Source organism: Pollicipes pollicipes, unplaced genomic scaffold (assembly GCF_011947565.3).
Source record: "Pollicipes pollicipes isolate AB1234 unplaced genomic scaffold, Ppol_2.1 Scaffold_4881;HRSCAF=5763_pilon_pilon_pilon, whole genome shotgun sequence".
Lineage (NCBI taxonomy): Eukaryota > Metazoa > Arthropoda > Thecostraca > Pollicipedomorpha > Pollicipedidae > Pollicipes > Pollicipes pollicipes.
In genome coordinates this window covers 52,868,444-52,887,185 of record NW_023596576.1, presented here as the reverse complement: position 1 = coordinate 52,887,185, position 18,742 = coordinate 52,868,444, and the positions used below count along the sequence as shown (strand labels likewise).

Below are 18,742 nucleotides of genomic sequence, written 5' to 3'. Positions count from 1 at the left end.
GCACTAGTCCTTCACGGTTAGCTCAGCTAATGCAGCGATCAAACAGCTTGCGGGCAAATTTCATAAGCCAGATCCGTCACAGCGTCTCAAAAACGACATTTCTGTTGCTGGACAACCACATGTAACTGAGATCAGTTGTTCAGCAACGATTGGCCGGGCCGGTCTAAGCGGGGTCGCTCGGCTTGATAACGTATGCCACTATTAAAGTGAGATTCGCTCAGCTTATGGGCTCAATATTTCCTTGGTTATAGCCAGTATAACACGTGTCATTGAATTCTAAAAAATGTGCAATACACATATTCTGAGCAAGACAACCGCAATGGGTTCAAAGCTCTGTAAGCTCAATGGTGAATGACAAGTGGCGATGTGGCACAACCACTTCTAAGTAGGATCAACGCTAGAAAACCTTTTTGATGAATCGGTTCTGATGGACTAGCATGATTCTATTATATGATAAAGGAGTCCTTTTTCTGCAAAATGAGTTGTCCTTACGCTATAATGAAGCAAAACGGAGGAATCTATGGTTGGGACTGGAGCACGCACTACCGCCTACACACACGGACCCACACTTTTGAACGTACGGCTACTCTTTCTCTCCTCCGTGAGAATGTGCTGGTCTCGTGCTGCGGCGATATTGGCTGATGAAGGTCTGGCCCCGAGGTGCTTACCCGTGCTGCAGGACCTTTCCGCAATTACGAAATTTTGCATGTTTCATGTTAATCCAGCTTCATGTTGTTCTCATTCCAAAGCTGGGGGAAAACACGCCTGAAAACAGTCGGCGAGCAAATAGCTCAAATTTCTAACGCGCAAGTTTTAAATGGACTGTATAGTTTTGCGTTACAAACGATTTTGTTTCCGGAACAGAGTCAAAGCGACAGCAGTCCGATGATCACGTATTTGTTTTGAAATAACGAAGCAAGATGCGAATGACGCATTTTGCATTTTGCAAAATGCACAATGACGCGTACTTCCTAACACTGATGCTCCCGTGTATTTCCTGCAACTGATAACCCCACGTACTTCTGGCAGGTGATGCCCCGCGTACTTGCTGCAGATGATGCCCCGCGTACGTTCACCGCTTACTTTCTGCAGCATCGGCCGGCGTGCTGCCATTTATCTCTGAGCTGCTCAGACAAATAGTTCAATCATAGCATCTAACATGTAAAAAATATGCTTTTGACAATCACATTTCTGAGATACACTGTTATTACGTTAGACCGCTGTTTAGTACGAAGATTAAATTGCATCGACATTGAAGCAAGACCAGCTTGGCCTGCAGGCTCGCTATCGCGAAAGTTCCACCGCCACGTGTCTGTATTTAAGGCTCACATCTCATTTCGGCACCAAATCGCACCGGGCGCCGACACCAGCACGTTCTCCCAGCGCTCGAGGAGACCCGGCTGGCCCATTGCCTCTCAGGCACATCAACAGCAAATCGCGGCCCAGGGCGCTGGTAGAGCGCGCGTCTTTATACACTCGGCAGCTGGCCGCCTCTGATCCACTCTCTCCCAGCTGCAATTATTCAGGACGCTGGAATCAGTGCACCTGTCGGATTGCGGAGCTTTCAGCCAGACGCTCAGATTTCGCCTGCATGTCGACAGGCCGGGGAAGAATGGGTTTGGGAAGCGCCGATCGTCCCACTGAATAGATGGCTCTCTCATTTCAATCGGCTGATGGCGCGATATTAACCACTTGCTCCAGGTGTTGCAGAACGCTTACGAATATGGTTCTGATCTGTAGCACACCACGACTTAATCATAGGATAGCATTAAGCATTCGGTCGTCTGTAATTTGTACATCTCTCGACAGCACAGCCAGTGGGCTACTGCTGTTCGCACAGCCGTGCAAAGTGAAACGTGACGTCATCACCATCGTCTGGTGTCACCGCAGGCACCGACAGTGTCTCACGCCTCATGATACTGTCAGGTACAGTTGTGCTGAATTCCGGATGGGGTCGGAATCGGCTCCGGAAACAACCCAACTTATGTTGAGTAAATGCTGAACCAACTCCTTTTAGAATTTCTGCGAGCGGGAGTCCAGGATGGGCCAACGTTTCTGGTGGGAATCAGTGCTGAGACGACTCAGATTATAGGTGTAATAATTGATGTTATTACTCTGCCAGCTCGAAAATGTTCAGAAAAAGGAATAGCTATGGCGTTGACCTGTTCACCAACTATGTGTCACTCGCAGACCTTGATATAACCATTTTTGGTAGGTCTTTAGTTTTTGTCGCACAATGATTTATTTTACGACCTGTTATCGCCGTATCGACTTAAAGGGAATGTTTTACATTGGAAGATACTGAAGCCGGCATGAGATATGACGAAACAAGCTCACTTATAACTATTGGTATGCTTTTTAAGGGGAAAAGCAATTATCTGTTAACTAAATATGCTGCTCAATGCGCCATGGTTTGATGAAGATTTATTTGATGACGTCATCGCACCTTGCAAAACATTGGTTGAGAGTCAGTGGATGGCCATTTTATCTGGACACTGGGCCCATGAACGCCAGATGTGAACGCATCGACAATATATTACATTGGCCCTGATCACCGCATGGCTTATGGAATGACAGGGTTTTAATGACGCTATTATGGCGTCACTGATACCAAGACGACTTTGAAATACTCTCCCCGAAATACTCTCCCAATTTTTGCGGGCATGTAGCTCCGAAGCTAGAGGGGCTTGGGCCTTAAAAAGAGTCGAATGGTAAACAGCGCCGAAAGGTCTTCAAGATGGCTATTTCAATTCAAAACTCATATAAATATGAAACACTCTCGTTAATCGTTATCAGTTGCGAGAAACGGCCATAAAGGAATTTTTTTCTTTAAGAAATGTTACCTTTGGGGCATTACGCTTGTAGAAGCACGAGAAGAAGCACGTTAATGGACTCGACAGACCCTCTTGTTATTTTTAATAACAAAGGAAAAATATAAAAACCAGAGCTTTTCACAAAAATGTGATGTTTTATTTAACACAGTACTCAAGCCAGTGGACTCATCACTATTGGACGGATGTATTTCACAAATGGAACTGCAGCTGCCGTTTTCGGAACGCAAAATGTGCAAGCATGGGAAGATTGCTATGTCTCAGGTAATTCGGTTGTTAAACAGCGAGTCAAACTTTCGGGGAAACAAATGGGGCTGGGAAGGGGTGGACGCAAAAGTTACACCACAGTAAGGGGCAAGGACGCAAAAAAGGCAAGGAAACAAGTATTCAGGGCACAGTGAGCGTGGTATAGGCGGGGCTAGCTTTTTTGTTGGGTAGTAATAACTTGATCTTAAGGTTTACTTATTCTCCGTTAGTGGTATGGAACTGTATGTAAACTGCTAATGCGCTGTATGGCACTATTTTGAAAAACACCATGCTTTGTAAGCGCAACTGTTGCTTGCGTACTTCGCCCCCGCTTCAAACTGCGAGATCCTCGAATTGTTGAAGTGGCAATTTACACACTTCCGTCGCGTGTTCAATCTTATAACAGGCGGAAATAGTACTTCTGTCGCATAACCAGCCTGACAAATAACCTAAAATAACTTAAGTAAACTTTGCAGTGTTCGACAATTGTCTCAGTTGTTTAAATTTACTGAATGGAGATCGAAGAGATCTTGAAGATCTAACTTTAAATAGAGCTATTGAGCAATTTCGAGCGAACTTAAGAAACCAGACTTCACAGCACGATTTCAACACGATTGATCTCAAAAATATGAATGACTACCTTTCAAATGGAGCAGGCTATCCAAGTCTTCTTAGGAAACGACTCAGAATTCTGTTGAGCTTCTCAAAACAGCAAGGGCCGGGATCAGCCACATGTAACACTGAAGGCCGGAGGAGGAGAAGAGAAGACAGCCCAGTAAGAGCGCATTTCGGCTACATAAATGCTGTTAGGCTGATCGATCGCCAGAAATGCCTTTTCAATTGTGATGCTGAGCCGTATACAACTAAGATAAAACGTCGACTGGATCCGTTTTCTGCACGCAGGTCTGGTCCTCAACAGCCCGTGCCGACAATGGCCCGATATGCGTCAAGCACCGCCGCCGCCACAATCCGGGATCTGCTGCACTAACGCTGTGAATGTGGGATCAATGTCATGTAACAGCATGACCCGGAGTCCATTTTCAAGCTGCGTATGACTTTCGTTCCGCATGTAAAACGCATACTTATTCACGGTAACAACGGTCGATAGTTAACGTTGGGAACATACTACGGAGTTGTCAGTCAGTTTTCCGGCTCCACTGAAACAACTCCCTTGATGCGTAAATTTTGCGAATTTCTTGGAATTCTTTAGCGCCCGATTCTTTCAAAGCATTCGCGTGATAAAACGGCTCACCTTCCAACAGGAATGTAGCCAACGGGGGAAGGCAAGGGGGCTATGTCCATGCCCTGGTCAAATGGTTGACACAAGATAGAGGGTGATATTGCAGGAACTTGATCCAGAATGGCTGCAACCTGCAGAAAATTCGTCGCTCTCTCCCCGCCCCCCCCCCCCCCTATGAGGGAAGTTTTGGCTACATGCCTGCTCTCCAGTGCACTGATTGCCCTACACCTGGCACTATGTGCATGCAGCAGATAAACGAATTTTCCACTTACCGTAAAATGATTTGCCAATTGCTGTAGAAAATTCAGAGCCGGAAAAAGCGGTGCCCGGAGAAAAATCATGGACAGGGGTGAAGCTGACATCGCAGCAAACCTGCGACAGATGTCTCTGGCTCTCACTTGATGTAAACAAAAAAAGGTATTAAAGGCACTGTTCCACACTTGATCAGGTTTTGAAGTGAGACAGGCATTTTCAAAGACAGTTCTCTGCGGCTCAAAGTTGTGCTTTCTGTTGCTTCAAATCCTCTCGTTCCTGAGCTAGGCGCCGGCGAGCATGCGCGAACTATTTTGCGCCGCCTACTTAAAAGTCACCTAGAGATGAATGACGCAGTAACAACGTCACACGAATTCCGCAGAGTCCAGGACCATATTGTGTTTAAGGTAAAACATGACCATTGACTTATTCGTGCCAGGAGTACGACAGCGCGAGTTGTCGCATCAACCCACAGCCGTTGGCTTTCAACCAGTTGAACGTTTTCAGTGCAACTTTCAAACACAAACCACGTATTGTGAAGCATGATGCAGGTATTCGGCATTTCTACTAGTTATGACGGAAATAAGACTGGTAATGGAATAACTTTAGCATAGCTCTTTGCTGGCAATGCCAATGCCAGAAAAAGACATTTCATCTTGGACAAATAGACAAAAACACATCTCGAAAGCTCAAAAACAAGCGAACCATTGATATGCGGCTTGGTTCACGCGCATAAATTAACAAGTCACCCCTGGAAGAGTTGAAATCCTTCACGTGAGTCAGACCGTGCGCTACATTACAAATGATAACACGGCCAGCCTGGTAACGAGACTGACGTAGTAAAAACGTCCCATGACGTAGTCAAACGATGGAGTATTAAGTAGCATACTTACTAAAAAGTGAATTATAGGTCAGTCGTCTGCACTTGCATGCATATAAACAATTACAGGTGAGCTTTTCCCACCGTATCTTATTCTTGCCTCAATATCTTCAAATGTGGAACATTTTCTTTAAGCTCCTGGTTTGTCGGCATTATGATTTGGGAGTACGCCCACAATAACTGACCTTTGATATACCGGCAAGTACTAGTTAACCCAAGTCATCAGGCGAGCATTGGCTCGATATGCAAAACTTGATGCTTTGAAATTGTGCTCATGGTTGCCAAAGAACAATAATAGTGACAACAAAAGAATACGAGTAAAAACTGAGGCACCTGAAGTGCAAAAAAAAGATGAACAGTACACAAAATGATATCCATATCAATAAGATACAAAATCGTTCACATGCCAATAAGATGCAGCATAATATATATACCTATAAAATCAGACATCACTGACACCGTGTGAGCATCAGCAACAGCCCGGCAGTACATGCCCTCACGTCCCATCACCCAATACACCGGACTGTGCCAACGGCTGCCCGAGACGTAGACGGCTAAGCCAGAAGAGTTCCAATTTCGTTGACCGTACCGAACATAGCGATAACAGAAAACTTGCCAGCCGAAATGAATGCACATCACAACGAGACGAAGCATTTTTGAAGCTTGCATCACTTAAGCGACGTTGCCCAAACCAGGTTCCAAAATGTGGAAGGGGAAGCTCGACTGATCGATCATTTTGAAATATTCGTGTCGGCGGGGTAAGCGCAGATCCGGAACATCTTCTGCATTCAGAAGTCTTGGATTTCTATGGTATTCTCTTAGTTATGCTTACTCGTGACCGTCAACACAACTTCCAAACATGAATTTTTGTAAAATCAACCAATGGCTATCGATAACGTTGATGTAAGCGTACCTCCTGTTATACTGAAAGCCGATTACTGCCCGTGGAAAAACTCTCAACTCATAACAACGGTCTTCACTGGCACTAGACTGGTGGACTGATTACGGGAGAAAGGCCCAGAGCCGCAAACAGGTCGGGAGCAGCATAACATACGCTGATGGGACAGGAACAGATGCTGCGGTATGGGTACTCGTCGCGCAACACCGACTTCAGCAGGATCGGGTACCATGCGCTACCCATACGGAAGCGTGCACCTGCTGATGCTGTGGGCAGAGCTGCGTCAAGTACCTCACAACCAAGGCAGATGATGGACGTATTGGTCGAAGAACGCCCGGTAAGACCTTGCTCAGCTGCTTCCAAACTGAGATAGTTACGTGCGTCCGAGCAAAACACTCCGCAGTCGTTGCAGAGACAGCCTCCCGACACCGCCCAGCGAGGTTACATCTCAGCACTCCTCAGGTTACACCTCAGCACTCCTCAGATTACACCTCAGCGATCGCATGACGTTGGTTGAGCCGGCATTCTGTCCTGCGGCACTACCACAACACTGCGACACGGAACGCGACCCGGTGGGACGCCGCTACAGCCGCCCGCCGTCGCCCAGGACGTGACGCTATTTCCGGACGGCCGCACGGCGTATTCCAGGCCCATGGCGTCCTGGGGAGGAGGCCGCGCCGCACCTGACCACCATCAGGCCCGACTCGACACCAGCAGTCATTCCGCTCGCGGAGGCAAGATTGGCTTCGTTGCGACGACGCTGCCCAGCCACGCCCCTCTGCAACTGGGCTGGCCGCCGCGTCACTAATGACGCAGCGGTGGCGGAGGAGTCGGCGCGATCGCGGCCGGGTAGCCAGCCCACCCGGCCGCAGCGATGAAGCTCGCGGGCGGCACGGCTGGGGGGCACCTGGAGCGTGTCGGGTTGTACCGCGATCTGTTATAGGGTGTCATCTTTTAACAGTGACACTTTTAAGTTAGGTCCGATCTAGCCAGTGTCCTAGAATTGCCGACTTTGGGTGCAAAGCAACACCCTATGAGGAGGAATTTTTCACTCCTTTCCCCCATATTTTAGGTGAATTTCTCACTCGTGCCTGACATTGTCATAGCGCACATGCCAAATCCCTATTTCCCTTTCTGAGGTTTTCAGATGTCTTGCAAAACCGAGCTCACTTGAAGCCACCAAGCATAAATGAGGCTGCACAGAACCTGGACACCTATAGCTATGTCCTGCCTCACCTACATCTGAATCATGTCTATGCATGCACAGAGTAAGGGCGCCAGGTACCTCCAAGTCCAAGAACCTCAGCGACTCCAGCCTCTTGCACACATTAAGTTTGGTTTGCTTACAAAATGCATCACAATCGGCAGCTGTGTGCCAAATGCAAGGTTTTCACGCATCCCCTATTTTTTGGGTCTCACCACCACACCACGGAAGCAGAGCCTGGCGCAAACACCAGCAAGGCCTGGTAGAGAATTTTACTCAACGTTTTTCTTTTTTCCCCAGGAAACTTGACCACTAAATTGTGTCACTGCCAAATGCAGGGGTGAAAAATTCAAAAAATGACTTCTAAATTACATTTACAAGGTGAATATCACCATTTGAGCAATTATGTTAACAGATTTTAAGTTATATCAGCTCATTACAAAATTTTGCCAGAAAAGTATCAAGTCTTTATATCTATTCAACTACTTTTGTTTTTCTTGGTATCATACGAGTGCGATGCCACTTTATTCTTCCTTCCTTTTCCATTGCCTTTAGAGGCACCATCTGTTGCTTAAAACGTTGACCATTTTCTCAGCAAGATGCTCCAACTGCAAACTTGTACGTATTTCACACATAAACTGGATTAATTCGCCAGCCGCCCAAACATGTTTGATATGCACCCAAGAGTGAACAATTCACAGGGAATGAAGGAGACGATTTGAAGCACGGAACTTGTCTTTAACGTCATTTTTGCCCTGTTCAACCCTCGGTTAACCGTTTTCTTGGTTCATGGCGGTGCTCAATAATGATAAATCTAAGCCTTTCGAGCGTCGATCTCACCAGACAAGGCTATCCTAATACTGCCGTACAGAGCTTTGGGACAGACCGGACGAAGCTAATACAGAAGTGTTTGATGGGAAAATTCTGCCCGCTGGGGATGTTTATCATGCACACCTCTTACTTGTTTCGCATTTTAACCTCGTAGCTTAGTGGGCATGATTAATATTTATATTTGGGGGGGGATGACTCTGTCTGCTAGCAGACCATGCAAAAGGTACTGACTTTTTGTTTTGGGGGAGCAGGAAGAAGCCAGAAAGTCTCCTGTGGACCAAGTAATTGCTTACCTTACCTGCTTCCAACACATTATTGGTAACCAGAGTTAGCCATTTTCTGTTTTAATCCATCGAGTTTTGTCGTAAGACAAATTATGATGCCATAAGGCATGCAATGGGTTTATTTTGTTCCATATTCTTGATAAGTTGCCCCAAATTTCTTGAAGTGGTTCCTCATGGTTGCTTTAACCAGATGTTTTCTATAGTTGTCATGGTTTGCTGACTGGCAAATGACTGTACTGTATGAATGCACTATATTTTCAACACAGGGCTAATCTATGCCGCATAGCAATTATAATATGAGTTAAATATAAGTATGTAAAGAATAGTCAGACCATCCCATTTAAAATGTGAAGCCAACATCTCAAACTTTGTCATTAAATATAAATAAACAAGCCTAAATAGATCCATTTGTTGCAGCTGAAAAGGCAAGCAGCAATGCTGGCATGGTCATCTAAAAGTTATGTTACTTTTGGAGAAGAGAGATTGTTTTGTGGAGCACACCCATTATTGCCCTTGACATAGGTTAACCATGACAATCAAAATAAGTTGTTCAAAAGCATTTAAAGTGTTTTGAATTGTGTGTTGTCAACTTTGTCTGATGTCAACAAGCATACACAAATGAACTGAATAAAAATGCAAGTTAAAAGCAGCAAAAAAATGAGCTTTATCATGTTTTAATCACAAGCGCTGTTGTAAACAGATAGGTGAGTTGAGATGATGTTCAACATATGGCTACTCTAAGTTGGGTTAAGTTGGTTAAGTGCATGGCGAGTGGCAATAGGAATTGTGCAAGAATCATTAACTCACAACTGCTGCTGTGATACAAACAGGTTACACAGGATGAGATGAAGTAAGGCCTCTTTAGGTTAGACACCGTTAGGCTACTTTCATGGAAATAAGCATTGGTGTTTTGTAAGAAACAGCGACAAAATGCTTGTTTTCCCTGACCCCATCTTAACAGAAGCCGGAGGTATGTCTATTGTGTTGGACTTGATAATGGGCTGATGTGCAGGAGTACAAGGTTTTCCTTTTGCTTGAGTGTTTGATGCTTGTTGAATTTTCTGTCATTGTTCTGTTATGGAAATCCTTTGCTTTGTTTTGTGCTAAAAGTGGTGTGGAAGGGAAGTGATAAGTGCAGCATCAAATTATTGGTGTTAATCATTTGTTATGCCCATTACATTGTCATGAAATTACTATGCTTTAGTGTATTATGTTTCACTTTAATGGCCACATGTTAAAACAAAACAGTTTTGTCAGGTTTCTGAAATTAGGTCCATGCCAACTTGAAATAGATGTCTTTGTCTGCTGAAGCATCATTCACGCGCTCATAAGCTCCATCTTTCGTGGATTGATTTTTTCACTCCCGCACGGTCTTTTTGCGACGGAATTTTTCACTCCCACCCTAGTTCAAAAAGCGATTCTAGCTCCATGGATCTAGCTGCACTACGCTTACTGCATTGGCATGATTGTATCCTGCGAAACAACTTTTGAGGAAACATTTGTGTTTATGATGATTGATATGGGCTTTTCGCTCCGATACGACAAATGGACAAGTTTTCGGTATATCAGGAGTATTCAGGAGTGTTTATTGTATCCTGCGACGTAACTTTTGAGGAAACATTTGTGTTGCTGATGATTGACATGGGCTGTTCGCTGCGATACGATAAATGGACAAGTGCTCGGATATCAAGAGCATTCCCCAACAAGTCGAAAACGGAAACTTGTGAGTAGCACGATATGGGAGACCGGTGGGCGACTCAGTTGTATGTTGATAACTCAAATGCCAGAGAGCAGCTCGATCCGGGCACCACCTCCCATGTGGTTCGATTCGCCGCACGTTCCCTGCGGCGGACTGCACTAAGCAGATCCTCTGGGCGCCCACTAGCAACCCTGGAATAGAATCGTAGGTCGCTGGCCGTACCTGACCAGTGCCTATACGACCGGCGACGGCGGCAGCCCGGCGAGGCTAAGCCCTGCCTTGTCCTTTCTCGGTCGGACCCTACTCGATGCGAGCGATATCCAGCTCGAACGCAACGTTACTTGACAACTTGACACATTCGTAGGCACGGACAGTGTCCCGCTGAACAGTGCGTCAACGCGGACATTTTTTCCGGGTGGACAGATCAGAACGCAACTATTTTTGAGATCTGACTTGGTGTGCCATGGAGCCGCGTCTCCGGTGCAGTGGCGTGGGCCTTTTCGCCGAAGCGTACCTTGACGTAGACGTTGCAGAGCTCCGAGGTGCGCGAGCGCAGTTTGCGCGCTCGAATCATGTGCACGGTGAGGAGACCGCTGTTCTCGTAGATCCGCAATTTCAGTTGACCTGTCGGCGGGCACGAGGCGTTAGCGGTCCACGGGTTCCGGGCGGCCCCCAATCGATAACCGAGCCCTGTCACGGGATCGAACGCCTCTCGGACGGAGGAGACGCCGCGCCGCCGGCGTCGGATTCCTGACTAATAGATTGGGCTCGATAGCCGCCGGTGGAATTATACGGGCCCGGGGTGTAATCAATGCGGCAGGTGCCCGCGGCGCTGGTGACCACACAGCGGGCGCCGTAACCTCTGGCGGCCGCCGCCCGGCCACTGACCGCACGGCGGCCGGGAACGGCTACGAGGCACCCCTTCCCTTCCTGTCCCTCGCCGTTGACTGGAGACGCGGGAAGATCACGGCAGGGCCCTCCCTGCATGACCCTGGAGGGAACAGCGCCTTACTACGAGTTCTGCCTTCCTACCTCTCGTAAAGAATGCACACTGATAATCTCAGAAAGTTCATATTGGCTTGATAAGCCAACCAATCAACCGACATTGCCTTACCTTACATGCATGCCATTCCTGTGACCACTATGCTTACGTACTGTACACATGTGACCATCCCTCCATATATACATATATATACATATATATATATATATATATATATATATATATATATATATATATATATATATATATATATATATATATATGATAGCGTCAAGCATACACGCTCGCTATCATTAGGCGCAGGAACACAGACATCCCGCGTTGCAGTCTCCATAGGTTGAGTGGCGACTGGGCGGCGGCCGGCTGCGGAAGACAGCGTACCGAGAAGTGGCGTTTTTGAACGCTTTACGAAATCCCTTAGTACGGGTCAGGGGTGTTCTGGGCCGCCGATTTCATCTGTGTATATTTCAGCTTGATGCTCTGAACGAATCAGCAGTAACATTACCCGGGGCAAACAGGATTGCAGCGGCTACTGTGTCGATGACGAAAAATGTGAGAGCTAACGGTGTGTGCATCATTGTATCATGAAACTAATTATGACAAACCCATCTTTCTGCAAAATTACGAACCGGGTTCGTAACAGCCATAGTGGCTTCTACCAGTTGCTGAAGTCAGCACCTGTTATTTCAGGAGGATTGTACCAGGACTGTCGTCGGAATGACGGCCGCATACGCTACGCTGACGCTTTGCAACAATTCACCTCTTCCCGATTGGCGCTAAAAACACGCCTAAACATTGTTGACTTTTCAAACACCGGATTGAATGGGTGAAACTCTTTGCCTTGATATAACACGATGAGCGCATATCGTTGTGGTAATTGAATGTTTCACATTTGAAGGTATTATAAAATACTCTCCCCGATAAACCTTTCTCCATTTTCGCGGGCGTGAAGCTCAGAAACTAGAGATTGGGGTCATACGAGGGGCAGAATTACAAACAGCACCGAAAGGTCTTCAAAATGGCTATTTCAGTTCAAAACGCAACGTAAATGTGGAACACCCCCTTAAACGTGATACGGTCTGAAAAAGCAGGCCTCCCTCCGAACTGTTCTCCGAACGTTTGGAGTGCTTAAGCCTGAATAAGTCACAGAAGAATTTAAAAAAATCAACAATCGGTCTGCAGCTCTATGAATATGGCGTGTTGCTGGCTGGTGTGTGACTCATGCATGCCTCCGGTGCGACGGTTAGCCGTCTGACGTCGCGGAAGAATCTCATTTGATCATGTCGTTGCATATGACCGCTAATCCGCACCAAGGATCGAAATAAAAATTGCACTAGTGGAATGCGCGTCCCAGAACATCAATGGCTCTTGCGAATTACTGCCATCACGCATTTCGAGGCGTTATTTCCCCATACGTGATCACTCTTATACATGATCACTCTCCGGCGCGCTCTCAAGCGTCTGTGCTCGCGCGCTCTCACGCGTCCGCGCCCGATACGCCGGAGCGTACTCCGGCAGCGGCGCCACGAGCGGTCGGCCGCGCGGCGCCGGACGCCGGTATTGTCTGCGCCCTCCCGCGTCCTGTCACTTCGGCCCATTGTCGACCGTTTTCAGGGTGGGTGGCGCGATTGTTTGGCTGCCCGGCTGGCCGGCGGGCTTTGTTTAAGTGTTTTGGGGAGGAATGCGGTGTCCGGCTCTGTAGGGTCACCGCCGGGAGTTCGCCCGCCGAGCCGACCGAATGGCATCGTCAATAGCAGAAATATTTTGGTCCGCTTCCTCTTCGGAATACCGATTCTCATCGCGACATGGACTGTTCCAATAGACGCGGTTTTAACCGAATTCGGTCGATAAAAAGCGTTCTCCCGATGCTTTGACTGATACCGGGACAATGGGTCTCGGTAAAAAATGGCTCCCCGGAGTTTGAGCTGTCGGGAAGGTGTGATGCTCCGATAGGTTTTGACTGGGTGAAAAACCGACCAGCCGGCCGATGCTATCTCAGCCGTTAATGCCGGGCGGAGATAGAAGCCGATGGACACCGAGAGACGCGCAGGGGTCGGCTGCCGCCTGTAATTAATAGCCCTGGCTCTGGTGCCTGGACGACCGCGACCGGCACACGGCTTTATTTGGACTGCCAGCGCTGTGCTGGCGTCACTAGCATGCCGGGTGTCGCCCAGAGCCGGCCAGGCATGCGACCAGCTCAGACGCTCAGCAGTGGTGATTAGAACGGTCTTAGCTGGTGCGCGGCAGCTGTATTGGACTAGAGCGCCGGCTAAACCGCAGTGATCCCGGACAACGAACCTATAAAATCATATCTGGCAACTTAATCTCATGCTGGAGGTTTTAGGCGGTAGACGTCATCAGCGAACCTATCCGTAAAAATGCATGCTTTTATGTCTCTGCCATCTACTGAATAGCAGTCGTGCAGCTGTGTGCTCGCAAGGTCACGCCAGGGGCAACGCTGGTCCGATCTGTAACGGATTCATCTACACTTTGAGCATTGTGCGACCGAGGACAAATATCCAACCACAAACGGTTCGCTTCTTTTATAGCGCGCAATCTCGCCCCTAGCCGTTGACAAATTAACTCCCACGTTCGATGAATAGCCTACGCCTCCGTTTCTGATAAGAAGGTGCATATAAATGGGACTGTTGTCGAAGCGATCAAGACATCAGACAATGTAGCGGAGGCGGGTTTTTATCCGTTAGGCTTCTATCGCGCGAGGCGATGACGGTGCTAACGCCGTCACTCAATCCAGCGCACTGAATCCGCCGCCCGCTGCCCTTTTTCAGAGGCCCGCGATAGGAATTTCGCGCCGCCTTTTTGTTGGCCTCGCTGGTGCGATGAATTCCTTGAGCGCGGCGGCCTGTTGGTTGCGCAACTGGTAAAAACACCGCTGATGCCGACGCTTGGGGGTGCTGGCTAGCGGCGCCGCCGCGCCCGGCTCCAGGCAGCGACAGGTACGGATGGTAGCCGTCGGACGCAGCTCCGTGACGCATGACTCCGTGAGAGCCACGGGGAGCCGGCGACCGCCCGGCCTTTCCAGGTAAATAATGACGGCGGGCGGCGTACATCGACCGGGCCAGCCACCGTCGGGTGCTCTGCGTCCGTCTCCTCTCTCCGCCGTGTTTTTCTTCTTCCTTTACTTGCTTCTCACAGCCCTCCCTTACTCTACAGCAATCTGAATCTGCCCTCATATCTCCCTTCCTCTTTCTCTCCCGCCTCCTTGACGTGACATAACGTGAGACTTCTAACATAACGTTGCCCTCTTGTTCTCTTCATGTTGCCCTCTTGTTCTCTTCATGTTGCCCTCTTGTTCTCTTCATGTTGCCCTCTTGTTCTCTTCATGTTGCCCTCTTGTTCTCTTCATGTTGCCCTCTTGTTCTCTTCATGTTGCCCTCTTGTTCTCTTCATGTTGCCCTCTTGTTCTCTTCATGTTGCCCTCTTGTTCTCTTCTCATCTCCTCTCTTCTCCTCTACATGTATGCCCGTTCCGTCCGCTCAACCCCCCCCCCCCCCGCTGTCCCTTCATTTCCCTTGCGAGGAAAATGGGTGTTATGACACACTCTCTCCTCTCTCTCGCCGTCATTTCTCGCACGTTTGTCTGATTCCTCTTCTTTCCCCCTTCCGCATCATCCGCTCTCCGTCCTCCCTCCCGCAGCGCCGCACAGCAGACCTGTCCGGCGCCAGCCGGCGACGGACCCCGGCAATCGCCGGCCGACCCCGCGGAACAATTGACGCCTTATTGTACTTCCGCAAGGCTCGGCTGACCCGGTTGACCCTAATTGGGGGCCGCTGGCTCCGGCGCCGCGGCCGCGCTCCACCCGCGCCGCTCCCGGAGCGTCGCCGAGGGCCGTCCGGTGAGCAGGTATGACAGATGGTCCGGCGCAGCGGCGTGACAGGTGACGGATGGCGGAGCGGAGGTCCAGCCGGACGACTGACGGCCGGACTGCTGCCATCGGACAGATCGCTGGTCGCGACAGCCACCTGCGGCTGCGGGGCGGCTGCCGCGAGCCGAGCCCCAGCCCGACGGACCGTGCGCGTCACCGCCGAACGGGCGGCGTTCAGTGGAAGGACCCGCTCCAGTCAGCCGCAGCCGAGCCGAGCCCGACGGACCGTGCGCGTCAACGCCGAACGGGCGGCGTTCGGTGGAAGGACCCGCTCCAGTCAGCCGCAGCCGAGCCGAGCCCGACGGGTGGAGACGCAGCCGGCACCCGAAGTCACCGGATGAACCAGCGCCGACCGCGCTCGCCAGGCACGACACTGCAACGGCCTGCGACTATCTTTGCAAGATACGGCACCAGTTCGGTGGTTTGCCCCGGTAGACTGTCGTCTTTTCCATACCAAACGTGGTGGGCGATGTGGGACTTCAGAATAAACGGCATGGAATTCCGAATTCTGGTGGCTGACATGGCTACAGACAATATGGCGCACTGCCTACAAAATACTGATCGCGGTCCTCGCGGTAGGAAGACAGGTACATGAGGACTCAGTCTTCAGCAAGGCATCACACAACCGACCACCGGTTACGGGCCGCACGTTACGTTCACTGTTGGCGACTTACAGGGGCCGGCTTTCAGTCGAATGGCAGCTGAACGCTGGCTTACTGGATCACCGCAGTTTGTTGGCAGACACTACAGCGTGGCGTAGAAAGGAGTTTTGACAGAGCCTGATCGGTGTGCTTGAAACGCCGCTGTTCTCTCAAAGACCTGCTGCGGAGAATGCTCCCAGAAATACGGCATGACTTGTGTTTTAAATGGTTTCACACTTAAGTTTATCGCCGCAGACACTCAGCGTTATTAACTGAAGCGTTTGAGCTGTAAGTAATAACCATAGAATGCCGTGTGGTAATCGACCATATAAGGGTCACACAAGAGTTGCCTCTCGGAAATTGAAACAATCATTGGTTCCAAAACATGATACGCAGTAAGGATTCGGCAGAAGGCTATCACCGGTTCTGGCCGGTTATGTTAGAGCGTACTATCACCGTGCCAGTCTTTCCAGAAGACTTAGCCTCACGTCGCCGACTCACTCGTTATCGACGACCGACTTCCAATCCCACGTCAGGTTATTGGCAGCCAGATTAGCGAAGAAATTACGGGTGGCGTGTCCGGCCCGGCGCCGCGCTAAACCTGTGACAAATAAGCACATCTAGCCTCCGTCCGAACAGAGCACGCGCCACGGGGTTTTTGCACGCGCCGCGCGCTCCGCCTGCGTTTTTACTGGGAGCCGTCGCGGCACGTCAGTCCAGGATGAGTTAGCGCCGCCCGTTGGCCGACCGGAAGCCGTTAAAACCGACAGGACGTACACGTCTACAAGGTCACGAGTCAAAACAGAGCGGTGGTACCGCGCATGGCGCTCATTAGATTACGCCGAGAGCAATGCCAAACGGCTCCTTATCGGCACATGACATCGTGGTATGTCCGTCATCCATCAGCGACGGACGGAATTATGCTAATAAGGTAGGGAATTTATCTGTCGGCATGGAAAACAATTAGCCTGACGACGTCCACCCTACATGGTCATTATCTGCGGCTCTATCGCCAGCCTATCATCTCCGCATGTAAATGCTATGAATTCAAATTATCCCCGCTGCGAATTCATCGGTCTGCTGTTTGATCAGCGACCGGCTGCCGTCTCATCAGGCGCAGGCATCGGGGACCATTGACGTCGTCCCATCTACCGTAACTGAACCCATTCACCCGAGCTAACTTGGTCATCTCCTTGTCTGCGAGCATGCCAAGCAGAAGCACCCCATTGACATCTAAAGCTCTGCCATTTCGCACACCTCGTCAGCGACCGGGGTGACCGGCTCCCCACAAAAGCACCCTCACTCGTTCGCGCCTTGACCTGACCCCGCCCGCGCTCACCTCTGGCCTGCAGCAAGTCACGGGAGCGCAGCTGCGTGCTGACGACGCGCCGGCTCTTGCGACCCATCAAGCCCATCCAGACGGAGGTGGCCAGGCTGGAGTCGGCCGTGCGCGCGAACGCCAGCGCGTTGCAGTAGGTGTCGCCGGGCCCGAGCACCGGCTCGCCGGCCGGCGAGCCTAGCTGGAAGTCGTTGGAGTCGTCGCGCAGGTGGCGCGCCGTCCGCTTGCGGGGCGTCGAGTGGACGGTGGCGGGCCGTGGGTGTCGCCAGATGCGGCCGGCGGCGCCGGGCGACGCGCGCTGCCGGCGGCTCTTCACCGAGCGTACGGTTGGCCTGCCGGGGCCGTGCCAGGTCACCTTGTCCACCTGCGGGCTCAGCTTGGCCGGGTCGAGGCGCGCGTACACCGGCTCGTCCGTCAGCGGCGGCGACGGCGGCGGCGGCAGCGAGCGCGGCGCCGCTAGCGGCGGTTTGCGGCGCGGTCGCGGGTGCGAGCTCCACGAGTCGAAAGTGCTGGCGTCACTGCCCGCGCCCGGAGCCGCCGCCCGTGCCCCGGCCGGCGCCGCCAGCCGGCAGTAGACGTTGCCCTCCTCGGCGCCGCTGTCGCTGCTCTGGCCGTTGGGCTCTCCGGTGTCGGCGACACCACCGTACGCGCCCGGCGACTCGCCGTTCGCCGCGTCCGGCTCGGGCAGCTCGCGCGGCAGCGTGTCGTTGATGACGGCCTCCAGCGACCAGTCGGCCGACTCGCCGTCGCTCTCCATCGTCGGCAGCCGGTCCTCCAGGAGCAGCGTGAGGCGGGCGACTGTCTCGCGCTGGCGCCGCTGGCGGCCGCCGGCCCCCCTCGGTCCGCCCGGCGGCTCGCACCTGTCCCCCGGCAGTGGCGGGCATCTGTCCGCCTGCGCCCCCTCACACCGGCCACCTGCCGGCGCCGACGCGGCGCTGTCGCGGCCGGATGTCATGTTTTCGCCGCGTGCGTCCGCAACATTGGGCCGGCTGGGCCACTTGATGGGCGAGCGCATCACCAGATACGTCTCCTCGGCGTCCGTCGCCGTCTTTGTCTGCTGCCCGCTAACGAGGGGGCGGCAGGCCGGAGCCGGCACCGCCTGCCCCTCCATCCCCACGAACACCGAGCCGATGTTTTGGTATGATCGATACAGCTGCGACCTCCGCAGGGCCTCGCTGTTATTTCCCGCGTACGACCCGTTTATCTCGTGATAGATTGGGTCATCTTCGTCGAGGGCGAAGCGGACCGACTTCTGCGGGCGCCCGGCGCTTCGCTCGATCACCGTCCCGCCGCTATTCTCGGCAAACGGGTCGCCCCAGCTGCTCGTCTGCCCGGCCGGCGTCGCGGCAGCTCCCTCGTCCCGCGACAGCGTGGACACGTCCGAGAAGCTGCGGCTCCGCCTCAGCGAGCCGGCCGCGCCGCCGGCCGCATCCGCGGCGTCTCGGCAGTGGCCTAGCGCTGACAGCACGTCCGCGGCCGATACCTGGCTGCGGGGCCGGCGGCCGGCG

General features: G+C 51.4%; 1 protein-coding gene across 1 annotated transcript in view; it reads right to left on the bottom strand.

Annotated features, from left to right (window-relative positions):
* LOC119100588 (uncharacterized) overlaps nucleotides 1-18,742 on the bottom strand; it is a 76,881-nt gene that overhangs the window by 42,896 nt on the left and 15,243 nt on the right. Inside the window, exons 5-8 of the mRNA XM_037223669.1 lie at nucleotides 18,154-18,721; nucleotides 17,788-18,051; nucleotides 17,235-17,640; nucleotides 10,880-10,989 (exon numbers count right to left, since the gene is read on the bottom strand). Coding sequence (XP_037079564.1) covers nucleotides 10,880-10,989; nucleotides 17,235-17,640; nucleotides 17,788-18,051; nucleotides 18,154-18,721 — 1,348 coding nt within the window. The remainder of the gene's footprint in view (nucleotides 1-10,879; nucleotides 10,990-17,234; nucleotides 17,641-17,787; nucleotides 18,052-18,153; nucleotides 18,722-18,742) is intronic.